This window comes from Ursus arctos, unplaced genomic scaffold, assembly GCF_023065955.2.
Source record: "Ursus arctos isolate Adak ecotype North America unplaced genomic scaffold, UrsArc2.0 scaffold_15, whole genome shotgun sequence".
Classification (NCBI taxonomy): Eukaryota; Metazoa; Chordata; class Mammalia; order Carnivora; family Ursidae; genus Ursus; species Ursus arctos.
Window position 1 is genome coordinate 28771775 of NW_026622819.1, and position 24034 is coordinate 28795808.

General features: G+C 40.3%; 1 protein-coding gene across 2 annotated transcripts in view; it reads left to right on the forward strand.

The window, feature by feature from the left end:
* Positions 1-24034, forward strand: part of WDR70 (WD repeat domain 70) — a 299029-nt gene that overhangs the window by 254923 nt on the left and 20072 nt on the right. For both annotated transcript variants that reach the window (XM_026506841.4, XM_048224312.2), the window contains 4 exons: positions 16928-17028; positions 18657-18736; positions 20729-20845; positions 23387-23549. In XM_026506841.4, coding sequence (XP_026362626.3) covers positions 16928-17028; positions 18657-18736; positions 20729-20845; positions 23387-23549 — 461 coding nt within the window. The remainder of the gene's footprint in view (positions 1-16927; positions 17029-18656; positions 18737-20728; positions 20846-23386; positions 23550-24034) is intronic.

Consider the following 24034-nt stretch of genomic DNA (forward strand, 5'->3'; position numbering starts at 1 on the left):
ATGGGCACCCTGTGAGCTGGTATTTCCAGGCTTTTGTTCTCTGGCGGCTTTCCCTGGTGGTTTGCTGTGCCTTTTCTGAGAGACAGAGCAGCAGTGGCCGAATCTCAGCCTCTGTCTCAGAACAGAGGGATCGCGGACCGTTCTGTTCTCCACTGATGTTCTGGCCACTTTAACTCTGTTACTGTTGGTGCTGCTCAATCCTGCAGCGTCCCGGTATGTGCGCCCCACACCCGGCGTCCCCGCCCTCACTTCCAGGGCTGGCGCATCTCTGTCCTTTGTGTTTCTAACACCGCCAGCTGCCAGCTACCCTGCGTGCTCCCGAGCTCCCGGTCTCAGTCTGGTTCCAGTGAGTGCACCGGAGCTCCGTGAGAAATCTGGTGGTGCGCGTTCCCGGCTCACGGTCTCAGTCTGCTCTCTCGTGGGTGCCCGTCCCCGAGTCCGCCCGCTCCCCTGTGCCAGTGGCTACCGCTTCCCGTCACCCAAGCGCGGAGGCTCCCTCCCCCTTCTGTTTATCTTCCGATATCTGTGCGTGGTTTCACGGCTCCCCGCTTCGTACCTCAATACTCAGCGCTGGGGATGTTCATTTGTAGATATCCATATGTATCTTCCTGCGTCTCAGGCTGATTCCGTGGATGTTCAGGCTGGTCTGGTACCTATTCAACTCGACTCAGGGGACTGGCTGAAAAAGGAGTCCCCTACTCCTCCGCCATCTTAACTCCTACCTGTCGAATATATTGATATTTTAAATCCAAGGAGATTGAAAGGAAAGAAGAAATGGGTATTATGGGGCCATAAATAATGGACTCTTCACAAAACTAGCTGTTTATCTTAATTTATGAGTGTAAGGGACATGCTGACCATTCAGACTACAATCATCCTCCATTATTTGTACATATGTAAGAGAAAAGAAAGGTCATTCAAATGAATGGATATTCCAGACATCCTTAGAATTGGTTTTGGAAAGTGTCTTTGTTCTTACATATGAGTCTAAATGGAACTACTCTGGAAATTCACTTCAAACAAATTAATGAAGCTGTGCTTGTGAAAGCTTGTCCCTGCAGATTTGAGGAACTCACCTGTTCTTCTGTATCATCCTGGGAATAGACTAATGATCTGTCTCACTGATACAAGGTTCCACCTCTTTAAAAGTTTTCTGGAAATAGAGTCCAGCGATGTCTTTGCCCAGTCAGGATTATACAAGGAATAGGACACAGAGGAAGCTTGAGCTTTTTTTTTTTTTAAGCTTTTATTTTTTATTTATTCGACAGAGATAGAGACAGCCAGCGAGAGAGGGAACACAAGCAGGGGGAGTGGGAGAGGAAGAAGCAGGCTCATAGTGGAGGAGCCTGATGTGGGGCTCGATCCCATAACTCTGGGATTACGCCCTGAGCCGAAGGCAGACGCTTAACCGCTGTGCCACCCAGGAACCCCAGCTTGAGCTTTTGATAGTGAAAATGCCAACTGAAAATAAACTCGAAAAAAAGAACGTATTTGGCATTTATCTGCCTTCTAAAATACAGTGAAACCTTCTTAATATGAAGCGCAGGGGATGGAAAAAATGGACTTTGGGTTTACCTAGCTTTCCATTACCTGATTTTTATTAAAGAGTAATCAGGCAGCTGGTTGCCTAGTGAATAGCAGTTGTTTTGAATTATGTATTATCTTGGATAAAGCAGCATCAGCTTAATGAAGTTTTGCTGTAATTCACTTTCTTGGGAGGATTAAACAACGCAGATTCTAGATAGATACTGATTAACATATTTTTACGTACTAAAATAGGTATATTTTCCCATAGCCAAGTGATAAGACAGTATATTCCACATAGCTGTTTAGAGGATGTGCTCATTGAGAACAGAAAGGCAGGGTACATTAGCACTGGTTGTTTCTTGGTCTTCTGAGATGTATGAATATTTGATGAAAAACTTGGGAGTATTGTTTGTTCCAGCTCTGTGAAAAGTGTTGATGATATTTTGATAGGGATTGCAAATCCTAGAATTTGTATGGAACCACAAAAGACCCCAAATAGCCAGGAGAATGTTGAAAAAGAAAACCAAAGCTGGGGGCATCACAATGCCTAACCTCAAGCTATATTACAAAGCCATGATCATCAAGACAGCATGGTACTGACACAAAAACAGACACATAGATCAATGGAACAGAATAGAGAGTCCAGAAATGGACCCTCAACTCTGTGGTCAACTAGTCTTTGACAAATCAGGAAAAAATAGCCAATGGAAAAAAGAGAGTCTCTTCAATAAATGGTGCTGGAAAAATTGGCCAGTCACATGCAGAAGAATGAAACTGGACCATTCTCTTACACCATACACAAAGATAAACTCAAAATGGATGAAAGACCTAAATGTGAAATAGGAATCCATCAAAATCCTAGAGAACACAGGCAGTAACCTCTTCGACCTCAGCTGCAGCAACTTCATGCAACACACGTCTCTAAAGGCAAGGGAAACAAAAGCAAAAATGAACTATTGGGACTTCATCAAGATAAAAGCTTCTGCACAGCAAAGGAAACAGTCAACAAAACTAAAAGGCAATATAGAGAATGGGAGAAGATAATTGCAAATGACAGAACAGATAAAGGCTGGCATCCAAGATCTATAAAGAACTCACCAAACTCAACACTCAAAAAACAAATAATCCAGTCAAGAAATGGGCAGAAGACATGAACAGACACTTCTCCAAAGAAGACATACAAATGGCCAGCAGACACATGAAAAAGTGCTCATCATTAGCCATCAAGGAAATACAAACCAAAACCACAATGAAATACCACCTTACACCAGTTAGAGTGGCAAAAATTAACAAAATAGGAAACAACAAACGTTGGCGAAGATGTGGAGAAAGGGGAACACTCTTACACTGTTGGTGGGAATGCAAACTAGTACAGTCACTCTGGAAAACAGTATGGAGGTTCCTCAAGATGTTAAAAATAGAGCTACCCTACAACCCAGCAATTGGACTACTGGGTATTTACCCCAAAGATACAGATGTAGTGAAAAGAAGGGGCACCTGCACCCCAATGTTCATAGCAGCAATGTCCACAATAGCTAAATCGTGGAAGGAGCCGAGATGCCCTTCAACAGATGACTGGATTAAGAAGTTGTGGTCCATATATACAATGGAATATTACTCAGCTATCAGAAAGAACGAGTTCTCAACATTTGCTACAACATTGGCGGCACTGGAGGAGATAATGCTAAGTGAAATAAGTCAAGCAGAGAAAGACAACTATCATATGATTTCTCTCATCTATGGAACATAAGAACTAGGATGATCAGTAGAGGAAGAAAGGGATAAAGAAAGGGGGAGGGGTAATCAGAAGGGGGAATGAAACATGAGAGACTATGGACTATGAGAAACAAACTGAGGGCTACAGAGGGGAGGGGGGTGGGGGAATGGGATAGGCCGGTGATGGGTAGTAAGGAGGGCACATATTGCATGGTGCACTGGGTGTTATACACAACTAATGAATCATCGAGCCTTATATCGGAAACCAGGGATGTACTGTATGGTGACTAACATAATATAATAAAAAATCATTATAAAAAAATTAAAAATAAAATAAATAAATAAATAAATAAAAAGTGTATAGTTCTGTGATTTTTAACACATATATGGATTTATGTAGCCACCATCAATACAATCAGGATACAGAACAGTTCCCTCACCCTCCAAAGACTCCTTTGTGCTGTCCCTCTGTAGCCACTCTCTTACCTCTTCCCCTGCCCCCCATTCCTAACCCCTAGCATTCACTGGTCTCCACTGTAGTACTCGCTTTTCAACAATGTCTCCTAAATGGATTCATACCTCATGTAACCTTTTTAGATCAGCTTTTTTTTTTTTTAATTATTATTATGTTCAGTTACCCAACATGTAGATCAACTTCTTTTAGCAGAATGCTTTTGAGACTCATCCAGGCTATGGTGTGTATCAGGGGTTTGTTACATTTTATTGCTGAGTAGTATTCTACTGTGTGGCTATAGCCCAGTTTACCTTATTACAGGACATTTGATTGTTTCCAGTTTTTAGAGATTATGGATAGAGCTGCCATGAGCATTCTTATATAAATTTTTGTATGAACACAAGTTTTCATTTCTGTGGAGTAAATACCTAAAAGTAGGCTTGCTGGGTCATACAGTGAGTATGTGATTATTTTTTATAAGAAAATACCAAGCTGTTCTTCAGAGTAACAGTGCCATTTTGCATTTCCACCAGTGTTGAAAATACAAATACAATGATGTATTTGTTTTCCACTTGCTCCATATCCCCACCAACAGTTTGGGTTGTGGACATTTTTTATTTTATACATTCTAATAGGTGTGGAATGGTCTCTCATCATGGTTATAATTTGCATTTTTCTAATGGCTAATGATGTTGAATATCTTCATATGCTCTTTGTCTATTATTATTCTCTTTAGTGAAGCACCTGTTCAAGTTTTTTGCCATTTTAATGTCAGGTTGTTTATTTTCTTACTGTTAAGTTTTGAGAGTCCATTATATATTCTAGGCACCAAGTCCTTTTTAGGGTAAGTTCTTTTTAGGATATCTGCAAATATTTTCTCCTAATCTGTTGCTTATTTTTTTCTTAAGAGTGGCTTTTATGAAACAGAAGATTTTAAATTTGATACAGTCCTATTTGTCAGTTTTTTCTTTTATAGAGTATACTTTTGGTGTCATATCTAAGCTCCTTGACTGACCCCCAGGTCACCCAGATTTTCATAAAAGTTTTATGTTTTGTATTTAGGTCTAGCGGTCCATTTTAGGCTAAAATTTTATGTAATAGAGGGAGACATGGGTTGAGGCAGGGCCAGGACTAGGGTCAGGCTCAAGCGCAAAATTTACGGAGGTACCAAAAAACTCAGTAGTCAAGATAAATGACATTTTAATGCAACATTATAAAAAAATGAAAATTAATGCAAAAAATCCATGGTGACAAATAAACAAATCAAAAAATGGGCAGAAGATATGAACAGACACTTTTCCAATGAAGACATACAAATGGCTAACAGACACATGAAAAAATGTTCAAAATCATTAGCCATCAAGGAAATTCAAATCAAAACCACACTGAGATACCACCTTACGCCAGTTAGAATGGCAAAAATAGACAAGGCAAGAAACAACAATTGTTGGAGAGGATGTAGAGAAAGGGGATCCCTCCTACATTGTTGGTGGGAATGCAAGTTGGTACAGCCACTCTGGAAAACTGTGTGGAGGTCCCTTAAAAAGTTAAAAATTGAGCTACCCTATGATCCAGCCATTGCACTACTGGGTGTTTACCCCAAAGATACAGACGTAGTGAAGAGAAGGGCCATATGCACCCCAATGTTCATAGCAGCAATGTCCACAATAGCTAAATCGTGGAAGGAGCCGAGATGCCCTGCAACAGATGACTGGATTAAGAAGTTGTGGTCCATATATACAATGGAATATTACTCAGCAATCAGAAAAAATGAGTTCTCAACATTTGCTACAACATGGACGGCACTGGAGGAGATAATGCTTAGTGAAATAAGTCAAGCAGAGAAAGACAACTATCATATGATTTCTCTCATCTATGGAACATAAGAACTAGAATGATCAGTAGGGGAAGAAAGGGATAAAGAAAGGGGGGGTAATCAGAAGGGGGAATGAAACATGAGAGACTATGGACTACGAGAAACAAACTGAGGGCTACAGAGGGGAGGGGGGTGGGGGAATGGGATAGGCCGGTGATGGGTAGTAAGGAGGGCACATATTACATGGTGCACTGGGTGTTATACACAACTAATGAATCATCGAGCCTTACATCGAAAACCGGGGATGTACTGTATGGTGACTAACATAATATAATAAAAAATCATTATTAATAAATAAAAAAAAAATCCATGGTGAATAAAATACCAATATTTTGAATAAAAATGGGATGAGTAACAGGGCTGTGCCAAGCCATACTAAAGCTTAAGGCAAAAGGGAAACTGAGTTGGACTGAGCTGTCTTTTTCAAAATTTTGATATTTTGTGCATCACAGATTTTGGGGGGTAGGTAGGGGGAAGAACTGGAGTAAGGGAAATAGTAAACTCACTTCTTCTTCAGTGATACTCTGAATATGGACTAATTCCCCAATCTATCTACTACTGTTTACTTTTCAGAGTCCTCAAATAGGTGCTGCATGCCTTCTATCTTATATAACTGCATTCGGAAGGAGAGACTGAGTGGAATGTTACCGCTGTCTCACCTAAAACCAGTTCCCTCCCTCCCTCCCTCCCTTCCTTCCTTCCTTCCTTCCTTCCTTCCTTCCTTCCTTCCTTCCTTCCTTTTTTACAATGATAATGGAAAATACATAATGAACTAGTACAGACTGCAGCAGATGTGCCTAGGAGGAAGCTTCTAAGATCCCTGCACATTTGCAGGGACATTCATATTGTAGGAAGTAAAATAATGTCATTGATCCTGGTGTGAGTCACTTCTCTTACTCTGGTGGTGTGTTCTCTCGACGTAACTGTGCCACAGGCGAAACTACTGGCTTTTGCTTAATCAGCTGCCATCTGGCATTAAGCATACTTAGTTTAGTTTCTCAATATTACCTTCCGGAGTCCATCTCCTTGCTTACCTGAGAACTATGCCTTAATTCTTCTATGTGAAATTTAGACTTAATTTTAACAGAAGATTTTACAACCCTCCCAAAGAGTTCATTCCTGTTGTTGAAATCCCTTACCATCAGATCTCTTTTATTTTTTTCCTGTACTTTAGCCTCACATTCTTAAGCTTAGAGCCCACATCCTTTACTTGAGTCCTCATGGAGTTGGAGAACAGCTGGTCAACATCCTCTGTTTCCTCTGTTATAAAGTTTCTCTTCAGTCTTCTCTTGTCTAAGAGAACCAAACTTAGCTATTTTTTTTTAACATTTCCTTGTGGGTCATATTTTCTCAACATTTCTGTTATCTCTGATACTCTCTTTTCAGCTATTCTCTTCCTTGAAATAATGCTTGCTGTAGGAATGCATTCAAAACCTATAGTGAGATGTCTTTCCTGTAATTAATTATCTCTTTGTTAATCAATTTGAAATGATCTCATTTTGAGAGTTACATCGAGTTGAAGTGCCAATCACATGCTGCTCTAGGCTTCATAAATTATTGAAAGCAAAAGAATGAGGACAACAAGGAGGGCTTGTTCAGTTTAATAGTTTACTCGTTTTCTAGTGGCATTTAACCCTATACTGTGCTATATTAAAAGGCATCTACTACTTATTGGTGATAGCAGTTTCAAAGAAATGTTTTCTGTTTACTATTTTGCTTCCCTTTCTGGACCCGCAAAAACAATAGCAAGAGTCACTATTACCCTTTTGGTTAAATAGAAACATTTTTTCCTTCTCTGCACTCTTGTGTTTGGTGTTCTTTTCATTGGTATTTAAACTTATTTGTATTTCCTTGTATAAATATCATTGCCATGAATGGCAAAACTGGATGAAGAATTAGCCACTACATAATACAACCCTGAAGGAGAAACATACTTGACTCCTTTATAAAATATCAGAAAAAGAAAACTTGATTTTGTAGATGTTTGAAGGTGTTCAAAATGGCACACTACTCTTTATACCATGAGAAAACATACAATGCGATAATGACTAGTGCTGTTGTCTAACCCCAGCACCGTGTTATGTCCCACTGATAGCAGACCAGTGAAGGACTTTATGTCTTGTAAGATATTCTGTGACAGTTTTTCCTCTCCCAACCTGAATTTGATGAACGATCTTCAGTAACAAGTTTTCCAGCTGTTCTATTGGAGCTCTGGCCAGACTTTCACAATTATATATAGTGTGGGGAAGAAAGAGGTCTATAATTAACACATATCCCAGGATAGTGTTTTTTTTTTTCTTTTTTGGGGTAATAGATAATGCTTTGTCATGTATGAGGAGGGGTTGTGAGACCCCCAAAGGGCTAAGTAAAAGAGTATGATTTGTAAAACATTTTTACCCATACTATATTAAGATAAATAGTGCTTTACATATCCTATATAGTTCATTTTTCAAGATTTGGTTTTTCCTATTTTGTATGATTTGGTTTGGTTTGGTTTCACATACATAGTTGATGATTTCCAAGATCTAATCATGTATATTTCTTATCGTATAGTTAGGGATTTAATAGCCTTATCTACTTGTGCTTTGTTTATTCATATAAACAGAGGATTTATGGTTATTATCTTTATGCCCATATCTATCTTTTTAAAAATTTTAAGTCCAGTGTAGTTAACATACAGTGATATATTAGTTTCAGGTGTACAATACAGTGACTCAGCAGTTCTTTACAGTACTCAGTATTCATCATTGTAAGTGTACTTTTAATTCCCTTAATTTATTTCACTCATCCTCCAACCCACCTCCCCACTGGTAACCATCAGTTCTCTATAGTTAAGAGTCTGTTTTTTGGTTTGCCTCGTTTTTTCTTTGCCTCTTTGTTTTGTTCCTTAAATTTTACATGTGAGCTAAGTCGTGGTATTTGCCTTTGTCTGACTGACTTATTTTACTTAGTATTATACCCTCCAGATCCATCTCGGTTGTTGCAAATGGCAAGACATTATTATTTTTTATGTCTGAGTAATATTCCATTGTGTGTGTGTGTGTGTGTGTGTGTGTATATATATACACACACTTCTTTATCCATTCATCTATTGATGGGCTTTGGGTTGCTTCCGTAATTTGGCTATTGTAAATCATGCTGCAATAAGCTAGGGGTGCATATATCTTTTTAAATTGGTGTTTTGGTATTCTTTTGGTAAATACCCAGTAGTGGAATTACTGGATGATACGGCAATTCTATTTTTAATTTTTTGAGGATCCTCCGTACTATTTTCCACAGTGGCTGTACCAATTTGCATGCCCACCAACAGTGTACAAGAGTATGTTTTTCTCCACATCCTTGTCAACACTTGTTGTTTCTTGTCTGTTTGATTTTAGTCATTCTGAGAGGTGTGAGGTGATACCTCATTGTGGTTTTGGTTTTCATTTCCCTGATGATGAGTGATGTTGAGCATCTTTTCATGTGTCTATTGGCCATCTGTATGTCTTCTTTTGAAAAATGTCTATTCAGGTTTTCTGCCCATTCTTTAATCAGATTGTTTGTTTTTTGGGTGTTGAGTTATGTAAGTACTTTATATATTTTGGATATTTAACCCTTTATCCAATATGTCATTGGCAGATATCTTCTCCCATTCAGTAGGTTGTTGTTTAGTTTTGTTGATAGTTTCCTTTGTTGTGTGGAAGCTTTTTATTTTGATGTAGTCCTAATAGTTTCTTTTTGCTTTTGTTTCCCTTGTCTCAGGAGGCATATGTAGAAAAATGTTGCTATGGCCAATGTCAGAGAAATTACTGCCCATGCTCTCTTCTAGGATTTTTATGGTTTCAGATCTTAAATTTAGGTCTTTAATCCATTTTGAGTTTATTTTTGTGTTTGGTGTGAGAAGGTCCAGTTGCATTCTTTTGTGTGTAGCTGTTCAGTTTTCCCAGCACCATTTGTTGGAGAAACTTCTTCCCATTGCATATTCTGGACTCCTTTGTTGAAGATTATTTGGCCATATAATTGTGGATTTATTTCTGGGCTCTCTATTCTGTTCTATTGATCTGTGTCTATTTTTGTGCCAGTACCATACTGTTTTGGTTAGTGCAGCTTGGTAGTATATCTTGGTATCTGGGATTGTGATACCTCCTGTTTTGTTCTTCTTTTTTCAACATTGCTTTGACTATTTGAGGTCTTTTGTGGTTCCGTACAAATTTTAAGATTATTTGTTCTAGTTCTGTGAAGAATACTGTTGGTATTTTGATAGGGATTGCATTGAATCCGTAGATTGATTTGGGTAATGTGGACATTTTAAGAATGTTTGTTCTTCCAATCCATGAGTATGGAATATCTTTCCATTTGTTTGTGTCATCTTCAGTTTCTTTCATCAGTGTTTTCAGAGTAAAGATCTTTCACCTCTTTGATCAAGTTTATTCCTAGGTATTTTATTATTTTTAGTACAATTATAAATGGGATTTTTTCTTTATTTCTCTGTCTGCAACTTTATTATTAATGTATAGAAATGCAATGGATTTCTGTATATAGATTTTGTTTCCTGTGACCTTACTGAATTTATTTATTAGTTCTACTAGTTTTTTGGTCGCGTCTTTAGAATTTTCTATATACGGTATCATGTGATCTGCAAATAGTGAAAGTTTTACTTCTTCCTTACCAATGTAGATGCCTTTTTTTTTTTTCCCGTATTTGATTGCTTTAGCCAGGACTTCCAGTACTATGTTGAATAAAAGTGGTGAGAGTGGACATCTTTGTCTTGTTCCTGATCTTAGGGGAAAAGCTCTCAGCTTTTCACCATTGAATATGATGTTAGCTGTGGGTTTTTCATGTATGGCCTTGGCCATCTTGAACTTGATGAACGAAGAAGGGTAAAGAGGCCTGGGTCTGCATAGATTAGATTGAGAGGCATGGCCTTAGGTAGTGTCTCTCAAGCTTTTTCTCAACCTGGTGCTCATAATGATAATGTGTGGTATAAACAGATAAGGGTACTTTTTGCTGTAACCGATTTGCCGAAGGCTCTAGTGCCCTATGCCCGTCTCAGGCCTGAGATCTCAGGCCTGAAGACTTGCCTGCAACCCATCCTGTGCCAACCAGTGGGAAGCTCCACTAGAATTTTGGGACTGTGCCTCCAGTAAGTGCTGCTTCTATGTGGATCACTGTGGTGTAGGGCCTCTGGGATTTTTGCCTTGTAGGATCCGCCATCAGTGTCTCTCATCCTGTGGACTTCAGCTTCCAGCCGCCTGTTTCCTGCTCCCAGACTGTCGTTAATAAGAATAATTACCAGATTTTGTTCAGTCATTATTTGTGCTTTCTTTTCCTTTGTGAATTCTTCTCAAATAAGTGGATTGGAGCAAACTAACATTTAGTGTTTTGAATTAGATGAAGAAAATTGTATTTAATTTTCTTACCCAAGAGACCTTCCATTTTCTCTGAGAACTTTTTGTTGTGATGAAATTCTTAAGGCATTTTTATTATCAGATACAGATGTGATTCATTTAGTGCCAAGGACAACTACCAGGTTTCAGATTTTTGCTGCTTTAGCAATTACCTTAATTTTAGAGCGTAGGCTATAAATGAAAAGATTTTAATAAATGAATTTTCCATGGCTTTGGTGGGAATTAATTTGATAACTAGGTGCTCATTTTTAAAAGTCATAATCCATACATCTGTATCAAATATTTATGGCAGGTATAGAGCAACACTTCCTTGTTTGGGTTTTCTGCAGCAGCCCCTACATTTATAGAAATGCTATGGCCTTCCCCCCACACACACACAAGTGAGCTGCTATCAGGTTTATCAGAAAATTACTTGGGGCAGGAAAGGGGGAAGATTGAGAAGATTTCCAGAAAAGAATGGCAGTTGCTATGTGTTTGGCCCTGTGGTAGAACTTCCTTGGAGTTGGAGGAGGTGTGGAGGAAGAAGAAAGGATAGGTGTGTACTTAGAAAGAAGAGCAGAGAAAATGTCTGTCTTTAATTTTTTCCATTTGAGGGATGTCTCCATGGAGATAAGGTGGGTGTTGAGGAGTCTTAGTTATTGGAGACTGAGGCTTATTCACCAGGTTTGCTTCCTGAACTTTAGAGGGATGAAGCCAAGCCTCATGACCCATGCATGCTGCAGAATAATCCAAATTTGGAGAAATCATAGCTTTGGCAGGACAGGACAAATAGCCTAGAAAGGTATAAAGAATTCTCATCTTACTCTTCTACCTCCCTCGCTCAATATTTTAATGCAGAAAGCAGTTTTTCTTTCTGTGAAGTAGAACTTGGGCTTGTGAAAATTTGAAGAAAGTTCTTTCTCCAGTATTTTTCCATTTTCATCTGCCTTCTTTTTATTTATTTTGGACTCATATCTTGATCTATGATCTTAGCCTTGGAAATCAGCGCACACACAGCCATTCAGATGCAATGGATATTCCTGAATGTCCATGACCGTGAGGCTGCCTCTGTACAGGTCTGCAAAACTGTGACAGTCTCCTTCACAGACAGGTGTAAGGCTCCTTATTTGAAAATTCTGGAAAGTGCTTGTTCTCCCAAGGAATCGCTAGGTAGCTTATCCATTCTTGTACTATGTGACAAAAACCAAACATGAAAAACCAGATGGAGTTTGGTTTACAGTGTGGCTCAGCAGCTGGGAAGAATCAGGAAATGGTGTTTCATCATAATCATGTTTAAGATATAAAATTATGAAGGATGTTAGGCTTCTTTTAGCATGTAAAGTAGAATAAGGGTGGTGTTTGGATATGTGCATTACAGACCCCTAAGATATTATACAGGCATTGATTTCTTTTATAGTAACATTTATGACCTGGGTAGTAGTGAGCCTTTTCCTTTATGATTTTAGTTATACCATCTGCCTTTTAATATAAACTTTCAAGATTTCTACTTCTGGCTTAGGTGGGTTTAGAAATGATTTCAGATCTCCCACATCTCTCCTCCCCATCTTCTAAAATAGGACTTTGCATAATTAAGTAGTATCAGGGAATGAGCATTGGGGTTGGGAAAACCTCCCCACGGATCCCAGCTCCTTTCAGTATAAGTTGTGTGGCCTTAGGAAAGTTACCCACCCTCCCACAAGCCTCAGTTTCTTGTTCTTGTGAAATGAGGATATTACTAATTTTGCAGTATTGTTGCAAGGATTCAATTACTTTAAATAATATAAAATTCCAGATACCTAGTAGTTCCCTTTCCACCGTGTCCTAAAATATAAATTCATTTCTCTCATTGGTTTCCTTCTCCTCTATTTGCTTCCATGATTTCACTTAAAGTAAACCAGAAAAACCACAGAAATAAATTATTTGGAATTTTTTGTGGCCTTTTTACTTTTGCTAAGGGATAATTCCAAAATTCCTGTTTTGGAATATCGACACTGCTGTTTGTACACAGTGCGCTCTTCTTCCCCAGCCCACACCCCTGTTTTTTCTTTGGTCTCTGCAGAGAAGAAAGATCTCTGTGTTAAGTACATTAAAGTCTTGTAATTCCTTCTTGTCATCTTGCTTATGATCTCCAGCCCCATTACCGTCTCTTTATGGCTGCTGCTGGAGCTAAGTACCTTTGGGGCAGATGGTGGTTACTCTGCACTGCCAAATTACAATGCTAAAATGAAGGTAGGCTTTGGTTTACAAGGCTACATCTAATTTTATGCTAAAATGGAGTTCAGCCTAATTAGCTAGGGGAAGCCATTAGTGGACCCACATTGTTTTGGTAAGTTGAAGTAGATTAGGGTAGGAATAAAAATGCTTTATCAATTTAATTAAGCAAATCAGCGTATTAAAATACGCAGACTAATTTCAGAATCTAGTTCTTTGCACAACAGTGGGCTTCTGCCATTTGAATCTCATGATACAGTGTGAAGGCTTTCTCTTAGATCCGGGTAGCTCTTGTGTCGTTTTCCTCTCTGGTCCTTCCACTCAGACGTGCTCAGGACCCTCTGTTTGCTGCGTTGCTCAGGAAATCTGTAGGTCTGACTGTGTCAACCTCCAGCCACAGACACACCTCCTCAAGAACAGAGTCTAAAGGAAGGCTCGGGTGGATGGTTGATGGAGTGAATGCACTCTAAGTAGTTATAGCTCATATGTCTTCAGATAGTTCCTTGGGTTTCTAGCAGGCACGTGTCCCATTGTTGTTAAGTAAAGCCCGGTATGTATGTTTGACAAGTTAGCGGCGTGGCAGCTCTGCTTGCTCCCCAGCCCTGCTGCTGTCTCAGAGATTGTTTGGTTTGGCAGATGGCCAGCTCTCTGCTATATGATGCATTTCCTTGACAGGACAAAGTGCGGAGCCGCATTAGCTGCAAAGTTTACAAAGGTTAGCTAAACACACACAATAAATATTAATAAACAAAAAAGGCCCACCCACCTTTGACTTTGAATTCTGTTTCTTCATTCCGTGTTTTGGAATCCCTGTAGTATTTGATTAATAACCAGTCTTAGGGTAATTGAGCCTTAAGTGTCCTCTGCCTAAGTTAGACTGCTCACAGAGCCCTCATTGGCGGCTTTGGTGACTCATCGCCACAGTGGATGGAGCTCTGGAATGACTGTTTAGTTCAAGGGGTCTTATTTGCATTCCCCCTGCTTCCATGTGAAAAGGAGAGTAAATGTGCTTCTCCATGAGCTTTAAGCTAACCATCCATGTATGTGTCTTAAGAGCTCTGGAGAGGAGAGGATATGAACAGGAATAGAGGTGCAGTGCCCTGAGTTTGGACTACCTAGAAAGCAATCAGGTCTTGGTCTGTTGGCCTGGGCAGTTGCCTCTCTCTAACATTTACACGCTCAGCATAGAGGGAGAGAGTAACAGTAACCTGCTGCCCCTGGAAACTGCCTATTTGGCTGGGTGTCTTGGAATTTACCAGGCCTTCATTGTGGATCCTTTCCAATTCTGCACCCTGCTCACTCGAAAACATATTTGAGAACCAGTAATCTTAGACTGCTTAGCCAGACCTCCAGAGAACCAAGGAAGAGAAATGACTTTAATACTATGTCCTTGAGATTGTCCTGGGGCCATTTGTGGGTGGCTGGGATTTCTGAAGGCCCTTGAAAGCCCCTCTTACTATTGTCCCTTGTTCTCTGTTTCATGCACATCCTTCTTTTTAGGACCACATTAGGAGGGAACGAACCCTGCTTGTTTGTAGGATACTTGAGTATGATAATCTAGAGAAATAAAATTATTCTCCATAGATAGTAATGATTTTAACTTGGGAAATTATCTCTAACTCCACTTAGCAAAGCAATCCATTTAGGCGTGGTGAACTCTGACTTTTAAGTCATTCCATCAACAAACATTTATTGAGCACCACACATTAATCTAGGCATTTGGGATACATTGCCACCCCAAACACACCAAGATCTCTGCCTATGTAGAAAATATGTTCACATCGGGGAAGCAGATAATAAGCATAATTAATGATAAATTATATATTATGTTAAAAGGTGATACATGCTTTTGAAAAATGAAAAAACAGAGTAGGGAAAGTTGTGCAGTGTGGTTTTAAATGGGGCAGTCTTGGGGTGATAACATGTAAGCATTGATTTGAAGGAGATGAGTATTGGCTCAGATGAACTTATTCTAGATAGGGTTTATGAAGTTAAGTTTGTGACTCTTCTCATGTTTCCTTATACCTGGCCATGACCATTTGGAAATTTCCAGTGGCCAAGGCATGGTTCTCAAATTAATCTCAGTGGCAGAGCACCCATAGTCAGGCTGTGTGTTGTAGATCATGAACTGTTGATGTACTTCATTCCATTTTACCAACCAATCACATTTTATAAGATAAAATGTATCTTCTATACTCATGCATTATAGAGTAGGTTTCACAAGCATATGTAAGAAATGAAAACCCTCCCCCCAAAACCAAACCATATATGATATACTGTTTTCAAGGATTTTTGTTAATATTCACTCACTACTGTGTGTTTTATCATCTTTTAGCACTTGCTAGTGGACACTGGGTAGCAGGCACCATAGATTTAAGAAAAATTGTGGAAAGAACACCTGAAATTGTAAAAACCTGCCCTTTGAACCTAATTTTACCCCCCCCCCAACCGGGAAAACACGGCCACTCTGATTTGATTTTCTCAGTGCAGTATCTCAGCTGTCATCAGTGGTGCAGAGCTTAAGAAGCGCTCTTGTAGAATATTGTCAGATCAGAATTAGAAGTCCTGCACACTCTTACATTTCCTCTTCAGTTACTCCTGAATCTCAGAGTAGGATTTGTGACCATATAACTATATGCATACTTCTTGCCAGTCAGGTGGGAGCCAGAATTTCTATCAAAAGGGATTGAGGAGATTCACAGATATTCTGTCTTAACAAAAGAGTGGGATGGTTAGGGAAAAGAAACCAGAGAAATTCAGCCTGAGATAGATTTGAAAGGCAGGAATTTTATTATTTTCATTTTACTCTTAGAACCTAAAATAGCGGTATCTAATTGAACCCCTTTTCTCCTTAGTCCTTGTACGTTGCTTGGCACATGATGGTTTTTAATCTTGAATTGGTGTTTCCACTCAATACTTGTCCTATCAGAGTGAGATCTGCAGAACCTAGCACATGGTGTCTCTGCCTACTGATTTCAGCTTTATCTTTTACCCCCTTCATTCCATCCCTACTAAACCTCCCACCTTGGCCCTCTTACTGCAGACAAAAATTAAAAACAGGTTGTAGTTCTCACCGAGAACTCATTCTTTTCGACCCCAGAGCACCACTTCTTTTCCTTACCAGTAATGAATTCAAAGGATCATAACTTCCAGTGAACCTTCTCTTAAATAGTTTTTCATTCAGGTTAATGTCAAGTCTTTGTATGCTGTATCTCTGTTTTACTTCTGCTATTATCCTGCTGGTTTATCTCATAGATAGGGAGATATTTTTCAGTGCCTGCAAATATGTGTTGTTCCTGAAAAAGCTTTATGAGATTTGGACCTTTGTGAACTAAAAACAATAAGCACCTGGCTTCAATCTGCTGTCCAGAGGGACATATTGTGTGTATAAAAGCATGAAACACTGAAATCTAAATCTGCTTCAGTGGTAAGCAGAACTGAGTTATGTGGGTTTAGCATTTTGAGATGCCAGCCTCACATGGCAATGGAGCTGCGGAAAGCTAACTTTGTGGTTTCTAGGTTGTCAGGAGAAGAGAGGAGCGGTGTCAGGAAGGAACATCTTTTTCATTTTTAAAGGATATCACACATATGACAAGTGATGGAATAGAACCTAACCTCAGGGACACAACCTTATGGTTTAGGGGGAAAATGTCCTAAAAATTACAGGTAGCCATCAGGATGATATTCGGTTTAGTAAACTAGCTATCAAAGTACTAGCAGGATTTTTCCCATTTTTATCTGGCTTCTTTAGTTGATTACCATGCCTTTCCTTTTCAGAGTGTTGTCCGCTGCCTGTGGCATCCAAAGCTGAACCAGATCATGGTAGGAACTGGAAATGGATTGGCTAAAGTCTATTATGACCCCAACAAGAGCCAGAGGTATTTCATAAGTATTGCCTGTTTTAGATGGATGACAACAACTGGGGGGAGGGCTTCTTTCCCCACCCTGCTTTTCTTTATCTTTCCCTTTGATGGGGATCCACCCTTTTAGAAAATGCAGCTGGCACGGAGTAAAGCCTCAAACTCCTGGTATTGTACTTTAAAGAGGATTTGGATATTGCCCTTGATCCAGACAGAATTCAAAGTGAAAGTTTCCTGGGGATTTTCAGTACTTTGGCTGAAATGTTGAGTGCAAAGAAGGAAAAAGTCTTGCCCACTTTGCATACCACCCTGGACATGGCATTAGCAGTGATACATGTAAGGGATTAACAAAGCAGGGAACTAACCACTTACAGGAAATGGAAACAGTCTGTTTTGTTCCCTTTCTGTTTGGGCTTTTATCAGGTAGTGGTTTGGATTTTGGGGGTTGTTCTCCGCCAAGGGGACAGCACAAATTAATTTCTTCTTCGACCCCATGCCCACCCCAAATGCTAGACTTAAACATCCCAATGTGTTTCAGAAGTCTGAAAACTCCACTGGAGGCTCCATCAGTTCCTCAATTATTTTCATTTTCTTTGGGCACAAAGGTGAACATTTGTCACAACCCCAAAAAAGGATGGTTTTGTTTCTCTCTTAAGTACTTGATTAGCTCTTTCTTTAGAGTAAACCTTGGTTAGCTAGTATTAAAGTTCACATGCTAAATTCATTGGGGTCCCCCATAAACCTATTTTGAGGTCCCCCATCCTTTTTGGGGAAAGGAAACTCCTCCTCTATTAATGAATACTCATTGTTGTGATTTGGATATGAATAGAAGCAGACAGTCCTGTTTTCCCTTGGAACTTTGTGGACTAGCGTTGGAACCCTTGGCGTATAAAATAAAGTTTTTATTGTGTTTAAGAACAAATAGGATTTTGTTTGTTTTTTAATAAAGAAATTGAAAATGCTAATGTAATTAGAATGAGGGAGTGTCTGTTTCACTTGAGAAAACGATGAGCCCCATTTGATAGCACCCATTTGGAAGCTACTATGTTTGGAATCTTGAAGAAATTTTTTTATTTGTATTTGCTCCTCCTGAGAGGGATAGCTCATTATTGCTAAGGAGAAGTGAAATGTTCTAATCAGACTTTTGGTTTAATCCCACACATTCTTGGGCAGTTGCCCCGTGGCAACACTGCCAAGCCGACTCAGTTCCAGACACTTGTACTCTTACATTTGAGATGTGGACAAATGCCACTTGGGGTGTAGACCACCCAGGTTGCTTTCATCTGAGAATAAAATAAAACTTGAACCCTGTGACCTTCAGGGTGAAAAGGTTGGTTAATTTTATTTATATCTCTCTCAGATCTTAAATTTTTAAGTTATTTCTATAGATTTTTTAAACTAGTGTTCTGTGGCCCAGTTACCTCTTCAACCCTTTCACTCAGTAGTAACCACTGACTGACAGACTTGCTTTCCCATAAATTTAATCCCTTATCACCAAGGCCCCTTCTGTTGCCATCCCTTAGAAAGTCAAGGACTTGGCGAGATGGTGTGCACAGAGTGTGTTCCTGAAAGTATCTAATGCTTTTGACGTGACTTTCTGTTTACAAGACCAAGTAAAGAAAATAATGTGCTTTTACCCGCCCCAGGGGAGCAAAATTATGTGTGGTTAAAACCCAGCGGAAGGCAAAACAAGCCGAGACTCTAACCCAGGACTACATCATCACCCGTAAGTTGTTAGCATGGTCTCTCCATCGTCTCTCCCTTCTACTGTAGTGTGGTGTTGATCTCATAGCTTTAGAGACAGAAAAAGTCTTCAGAGTCCAGGCATATATTACAAAATACCATGTGGACAGGACTGCGAGTCATGTAACAGCTAACCGCTTTAGCTTCTGTGACTCATCACAGAGACAGGGTAATTTCATGTAACTTTCAACCCAAAAGGGAAAAGCCTATTTGAGCCTAATGCATTACTCCATAGCAGCCTTTTAAAGAATAACAATCTGTTCTAAGAATAAACAAGAACGAATGCTGGTCTTGGAATCAGGAGACCTGAATTTGTCCAGTTCTACCAGTGACTTGCAGTGTGATGTTGAACAACTGAACTTTATCAGGAGAGGGAGGAGACTAGGTGAAAGGTCTCTTTCAGCTCTCTCTGAGACTGACAATAGATTCAGAGACATTTAGATACACAATGAACTACCTGGTACCAGAAATCTTACCAGAATGAGCACCTTCTCTCAGGTTTGTCACACAACCTTGTCAACCTGGCGGATTTGTGTTGCTCCGAGCCAGGGCCTCAGACCTGTCACAGGTCGTGGCTAGGAAGGACATCTTGGCTGCAGTAGCAGTTGTGATGAGCAGATGCCCTGTGGACTTTATCAGGGCCTTGGTCTAAAGCCCAGGGGGCGCTGTACTGCTGGGTTTTTCTCCCTGGTGGTGGGTCTCCTATAAGACCAAGTCCCTTGGAGCTTATGATCGGTAAGGAGATCCCGTGACACTTTTTGCAAGAGTAGAAGTGTTAAAGTCAGTGTCACAACCAGTCTAGCTCATGTAATTACATGCGGCCTACTTAAATTCCTCCAGTCGTTTGAAGTGAAAAGCTATTTTTCCCCCTCCTAAAAATACTGTTGTGTCGTGTTGCCCAACAGAGTGACGGGTGGCTGTGTTTCTCAGCTCCCCTGACTCAAGGCAGGCGAGTTTTACTGGTGAGTGAGATGGTCCTGGCCCCAGCTGGTGGTGCTAGGGGGAGGGGGATACTGGAAGAGTTTTTGAGGTATTTTAGACATTTCTGCCGTTCATATTATAAATTCCCTTTGAACCCCTCTTAATCCGTTTCCTTCCCTCCCCTCCTCCCCTGGAAAAACGTTTTCTCTTTTGAAGGATGTTTTACTCAGCATGTAAGGATCCAAAGAAATTGTTCTAATACGGTTTTTGGTCAAAAAAAGGTCATTATTTAATTTTTTCCCCAATCACCTTCCTGCTCTCCTGCAGAATATCACTGTTTCCCTTTTACGTTCATATACTCTTTTATATTATAAAATTGAATTCTGACATTGAGTGAACAACCAATAGCAACTGGACAAATACTACTCTGATTCTTCTCCTTTTGTTTTGTCCACCATATAGAAGTAGGGAAAAGTCCCCATCAAGTCACCATGTCAGGAGATCTGGGAACCCCCGTGCATTCAGGGCAACCTTTATCCCAGTTTCAGGGGGAGAAGTGCTTCTCCCTTCCGGTTACTCAGTGTTGTCAACTCCTCCTGAGAGGTGGTCACATTTCAGAAACGTGTGAAGTGATTCCAGTGTTGGTGAGGCGTCCGAGGAGACGTCAGGACTGACAGGCAAGCTGCTGGCATCATTCACATTTGGGTCCTGTAAGAAAAAAATAGGAAGCAGTCCCATTAAGTGTTTCATTTCAAAACCACAAAAATTAGGGTTAACTGCTGCCCATGGTTTGGGCGATGGGGAGCCTCACCAGTGTTTCCGTGACAGTATTTGACAGGATTTCCTGAGTGCTGTTAGTTGCCAGGAGAGGTGAACAATGAGTCTGGTCTCAGACAAAATTGGCTAATTGGTTACAGTAAGACTGTCTTTTATTATTAGATGAAGGCTGTCATTATGACTTCCATTTCATCTTCAAGTTAGTCATGCTTCAGCTATGTTTTTGGATGGAAGGGTTATTATTATAATAAAATTTTTCAAATGTGACTTCTCGTAGCTCATGCCTTGCCTATGTTCCGTGAGCCCCGCCAACGGAGTACAAGGAAACAGCTGGAGAAGGACAGACTGGATCCCCTGAAGTCGCACAAACCCGAACCTCCTGTGGCAGGCCCAGGTGACTGTGATCTCTCTAGCTTGTGACCTGCAAAGGGGGTGGAGGGGTAAGGTGGGGTCACTGATAGAGAATTGGGAAGATCCTTTGCTCCTGGATGCTGCTTTGTCTCCAGAGAGATTTTACTACATAGTGGTTTTCAAACATTTTCTTTTGAGCATCAGAACTTTTTTGCTTAAAGGATGCAGAATCCTGGTGCATAAAACTGATAAAAATGGAGCTGCTGTGCTAACATAGAGAGGAAGCCTGGACCCCTTTCTGCTCAGTCTCTAACTTGAGCCCTTCTAGGTGATCTTGGTGGAACTCTAGGGCTCCTGGAACCCAGTGTTAAAACTTCATATACAACATTTGGGTACTTTGACCAGAATCCAGGCTGGATTAGATTTCACATTAGGGAAAAGTGGCCATCATTTTGTTCTGTGTTGATAAAATGGAGCTGCCCATTCCCCTAGAGGATAAATAAAAGTCCTTAGAGTTTTTAAGAAAGTAGGTCCCCCCCCCAAAAAAAAAGGGGAGAATGAAAGTAGGTACCAGAAGATAGCGAGGCAGCATTGGCCATCATACAACACATGCATTTACTAGAATCCCATTTTACTAGTTATCACTTGTGTGGTTTCCGTTTTCCTAGGCTCCTAAGCCTATAGCTTTTGACTTTGTTCATTCATCCTGAACCTCAGTTCTGGGCCTACATCTGCTTGGCCTGCCCCTTCAGCCTTGAAAACATTTCACATCTCTATCTTAACATTTTTTTTTTCATTTTCTCTGCCACCATTCTAAATCAAAGTTCCTAAATAATATTCTTACCTGGATTATTGAAAAGCCCTTCTAATTAGGTGCCTTATCTCAAGTCATTCTCTTTCCTTCCCACCCTGTCTCCATCCATCTTCTACACAGCTTTTATTTCCAGCTCCTCTGGCTTCCATACTGCTACTGCCCCCAAATCTTATAAGCTCCCTACTGTCCGTTTGCATTTCCAGAGAATCATTCTCTGCAGTCTGACTCTAACCCACTTTTGAGCATCCCACGTCACTTCTCTCCTCCTCTGATCTTCTGATAGGACTGTCAGTTCACCCCTGACTGCAAATGCCCATTGCATTGTCCTCTTTCTGTACGTTTGTTCTGAAACCATTCTGCTCATTCTGAAGATGACCTCTGCCTTCAGAGCTTTTTCAAATTGGATCCCTCTCTTCCTAAAGAGCTCCCCAACCACCCCAGCCTGAAGAGCTCTCTCTTTCCTCTAAGTACTATAATAGTTACTGGCCACACAAATTCTTTCACAAGTAATTATTTCTTGCCTTATTTAGTCTCTTCTCATCTTGATTTATAGAATTAATCTTACAGCACAATTTGGCTTTTCGTGTGTGTATGTGTGTGTGTGTGTGTGTTTAATCTTCCTAAAAAGTCATAAATTTGGGGGACACCTGGGTGACTCAGTTGGTAAAGTGTCTGCCTGCAGCTCAGGTCATGATCCCAGGGTCCTGGAATCAAGCCCCATATCAAGCTTCCCTGCTCAGCAGGAGGCCTGCTTCTCCCTCTCCCTCTGCCGCTCCCCCTGCTTGTGCTTTCTCTCTCTCTCTGACAAATAAATTAATAAAATCTTAAAAAAAAAAAAAGTCATACATTTTTGAGTACCAGGCACCAGACTAGCTGTTGGGGATCCAGCAGGGAGCAAATCCCTGCCCTTACGGAGCTTTCTGTCTACTAGAGCAGTTCCAGTACCATAAAATAATGTGAATCAGTGTATTCAGCTTGTTTGTTTTTCCTGCTACAAGGCACTTGGAAGATGGAAAGCCCTAAGATATATTTGTTTAAAACTAAAATAGGCATCTAACAAATATAGGTTAATTTTTTAAAATATTATTTATTTGAGAGAGAGAGAAAGAGAGTGCGCAAGTCGGGGGGAAGGGGCAGAGGGAGAGAATCCTGAAGCAGACTCCCTGCTGAGCGCAAGTCCGCCTAGGAGCTCCCTCCCAGAACACTGAGATCATGATCCGAGCCGAAATCCAGAGTCAGCCACTTGACCAACTGAGCCATCCAGATGCCCCAGTATTGGTTATTTATATTAATTGAATTTCAAGTGTTCATGCCCAAGGAATCTTTTCAAGGCCTATATATGGCAAAATATTTGTAATTCTTCCATGCATTTATATCACTGTGTAGATTAAACAGCTAAGACATATCAAAAAACATCTCCATTTAAAAATGTTATGGGGAAGTTAAGGTTTGGTGATTTCCTCCTTTGGTTGTGATGATGATAAATGAAAGCTGAAGGGATGATACTGAAGTCCTCTTGAGACTTGTGTGCTTCAAGCCAAGATCTGAAGAAGCCCCAGAGTGCTCAAAACCTTGATTCCATAGGGAATGACAAAAATTGGGTAAACCTGAAGTTCTGGCCTCACTCTTGTTGCTCATTTCACCTGCCACCTTGGAACCTAGCATTGAAGGATTCTCAACCTTTTCAGGTAAGTACAGGGCGTGCAAGGTTATACTTCTATATTGTCATGCTCATTCCAGTTCTGATTTGTGTTTTTTTCTTGGAAACAGGTCGTGGCGGCCGGGTTGGAACCCACGGGGGCACTCTGTCGTCATACATTGTGAAGAACATTGCTTTGGACAAAACTGATGACAGCAATCCCCGGGAAGCCATTCTGCGGCATGCTAAAGCAGCCGAAGACAACCCGTATTGGGTTTCTCCAGCATATTCTAAGTAAGGAAAAAGCCTTTTAAAATAGAAAAATTATTATGTTTAATGAATTGGAAAGAATATAACAATGGCTACTTTGAGGTTCTAACTCTCCATTTCTTGTTTTATTCTTGAGCATGAAAAATAAGCCAAGTAGTCACAGTTCAGAACCTAGGCATTTGTTTGTATCTTAGGACTCTAAAATGGTGAATTTTTACAGTAGGTAAATTCCATCAGTTAATGGCCTAGTGTAAACCTATTATGTGAAGCCCATTCTACCTCTGACGAAGAAAGGAAGAGCACTACCCGTATGCGTTATCTTAGTTGAAGAGGGTTAAAAGCAGAAGAAGAGGAGCGGTTTGTAGGTCTGTCATTAAGAACTGCTTTTCATTTGCAGAGCTGTGTATGTAAGTAACACGTACATAGGCAGAGTGGAGCCTGCGGCGCAGATTCCCTCAAGTAGCTCAACATGGGTGAACATGTAGTGGTTCTTACAGCCTCCAAACCAG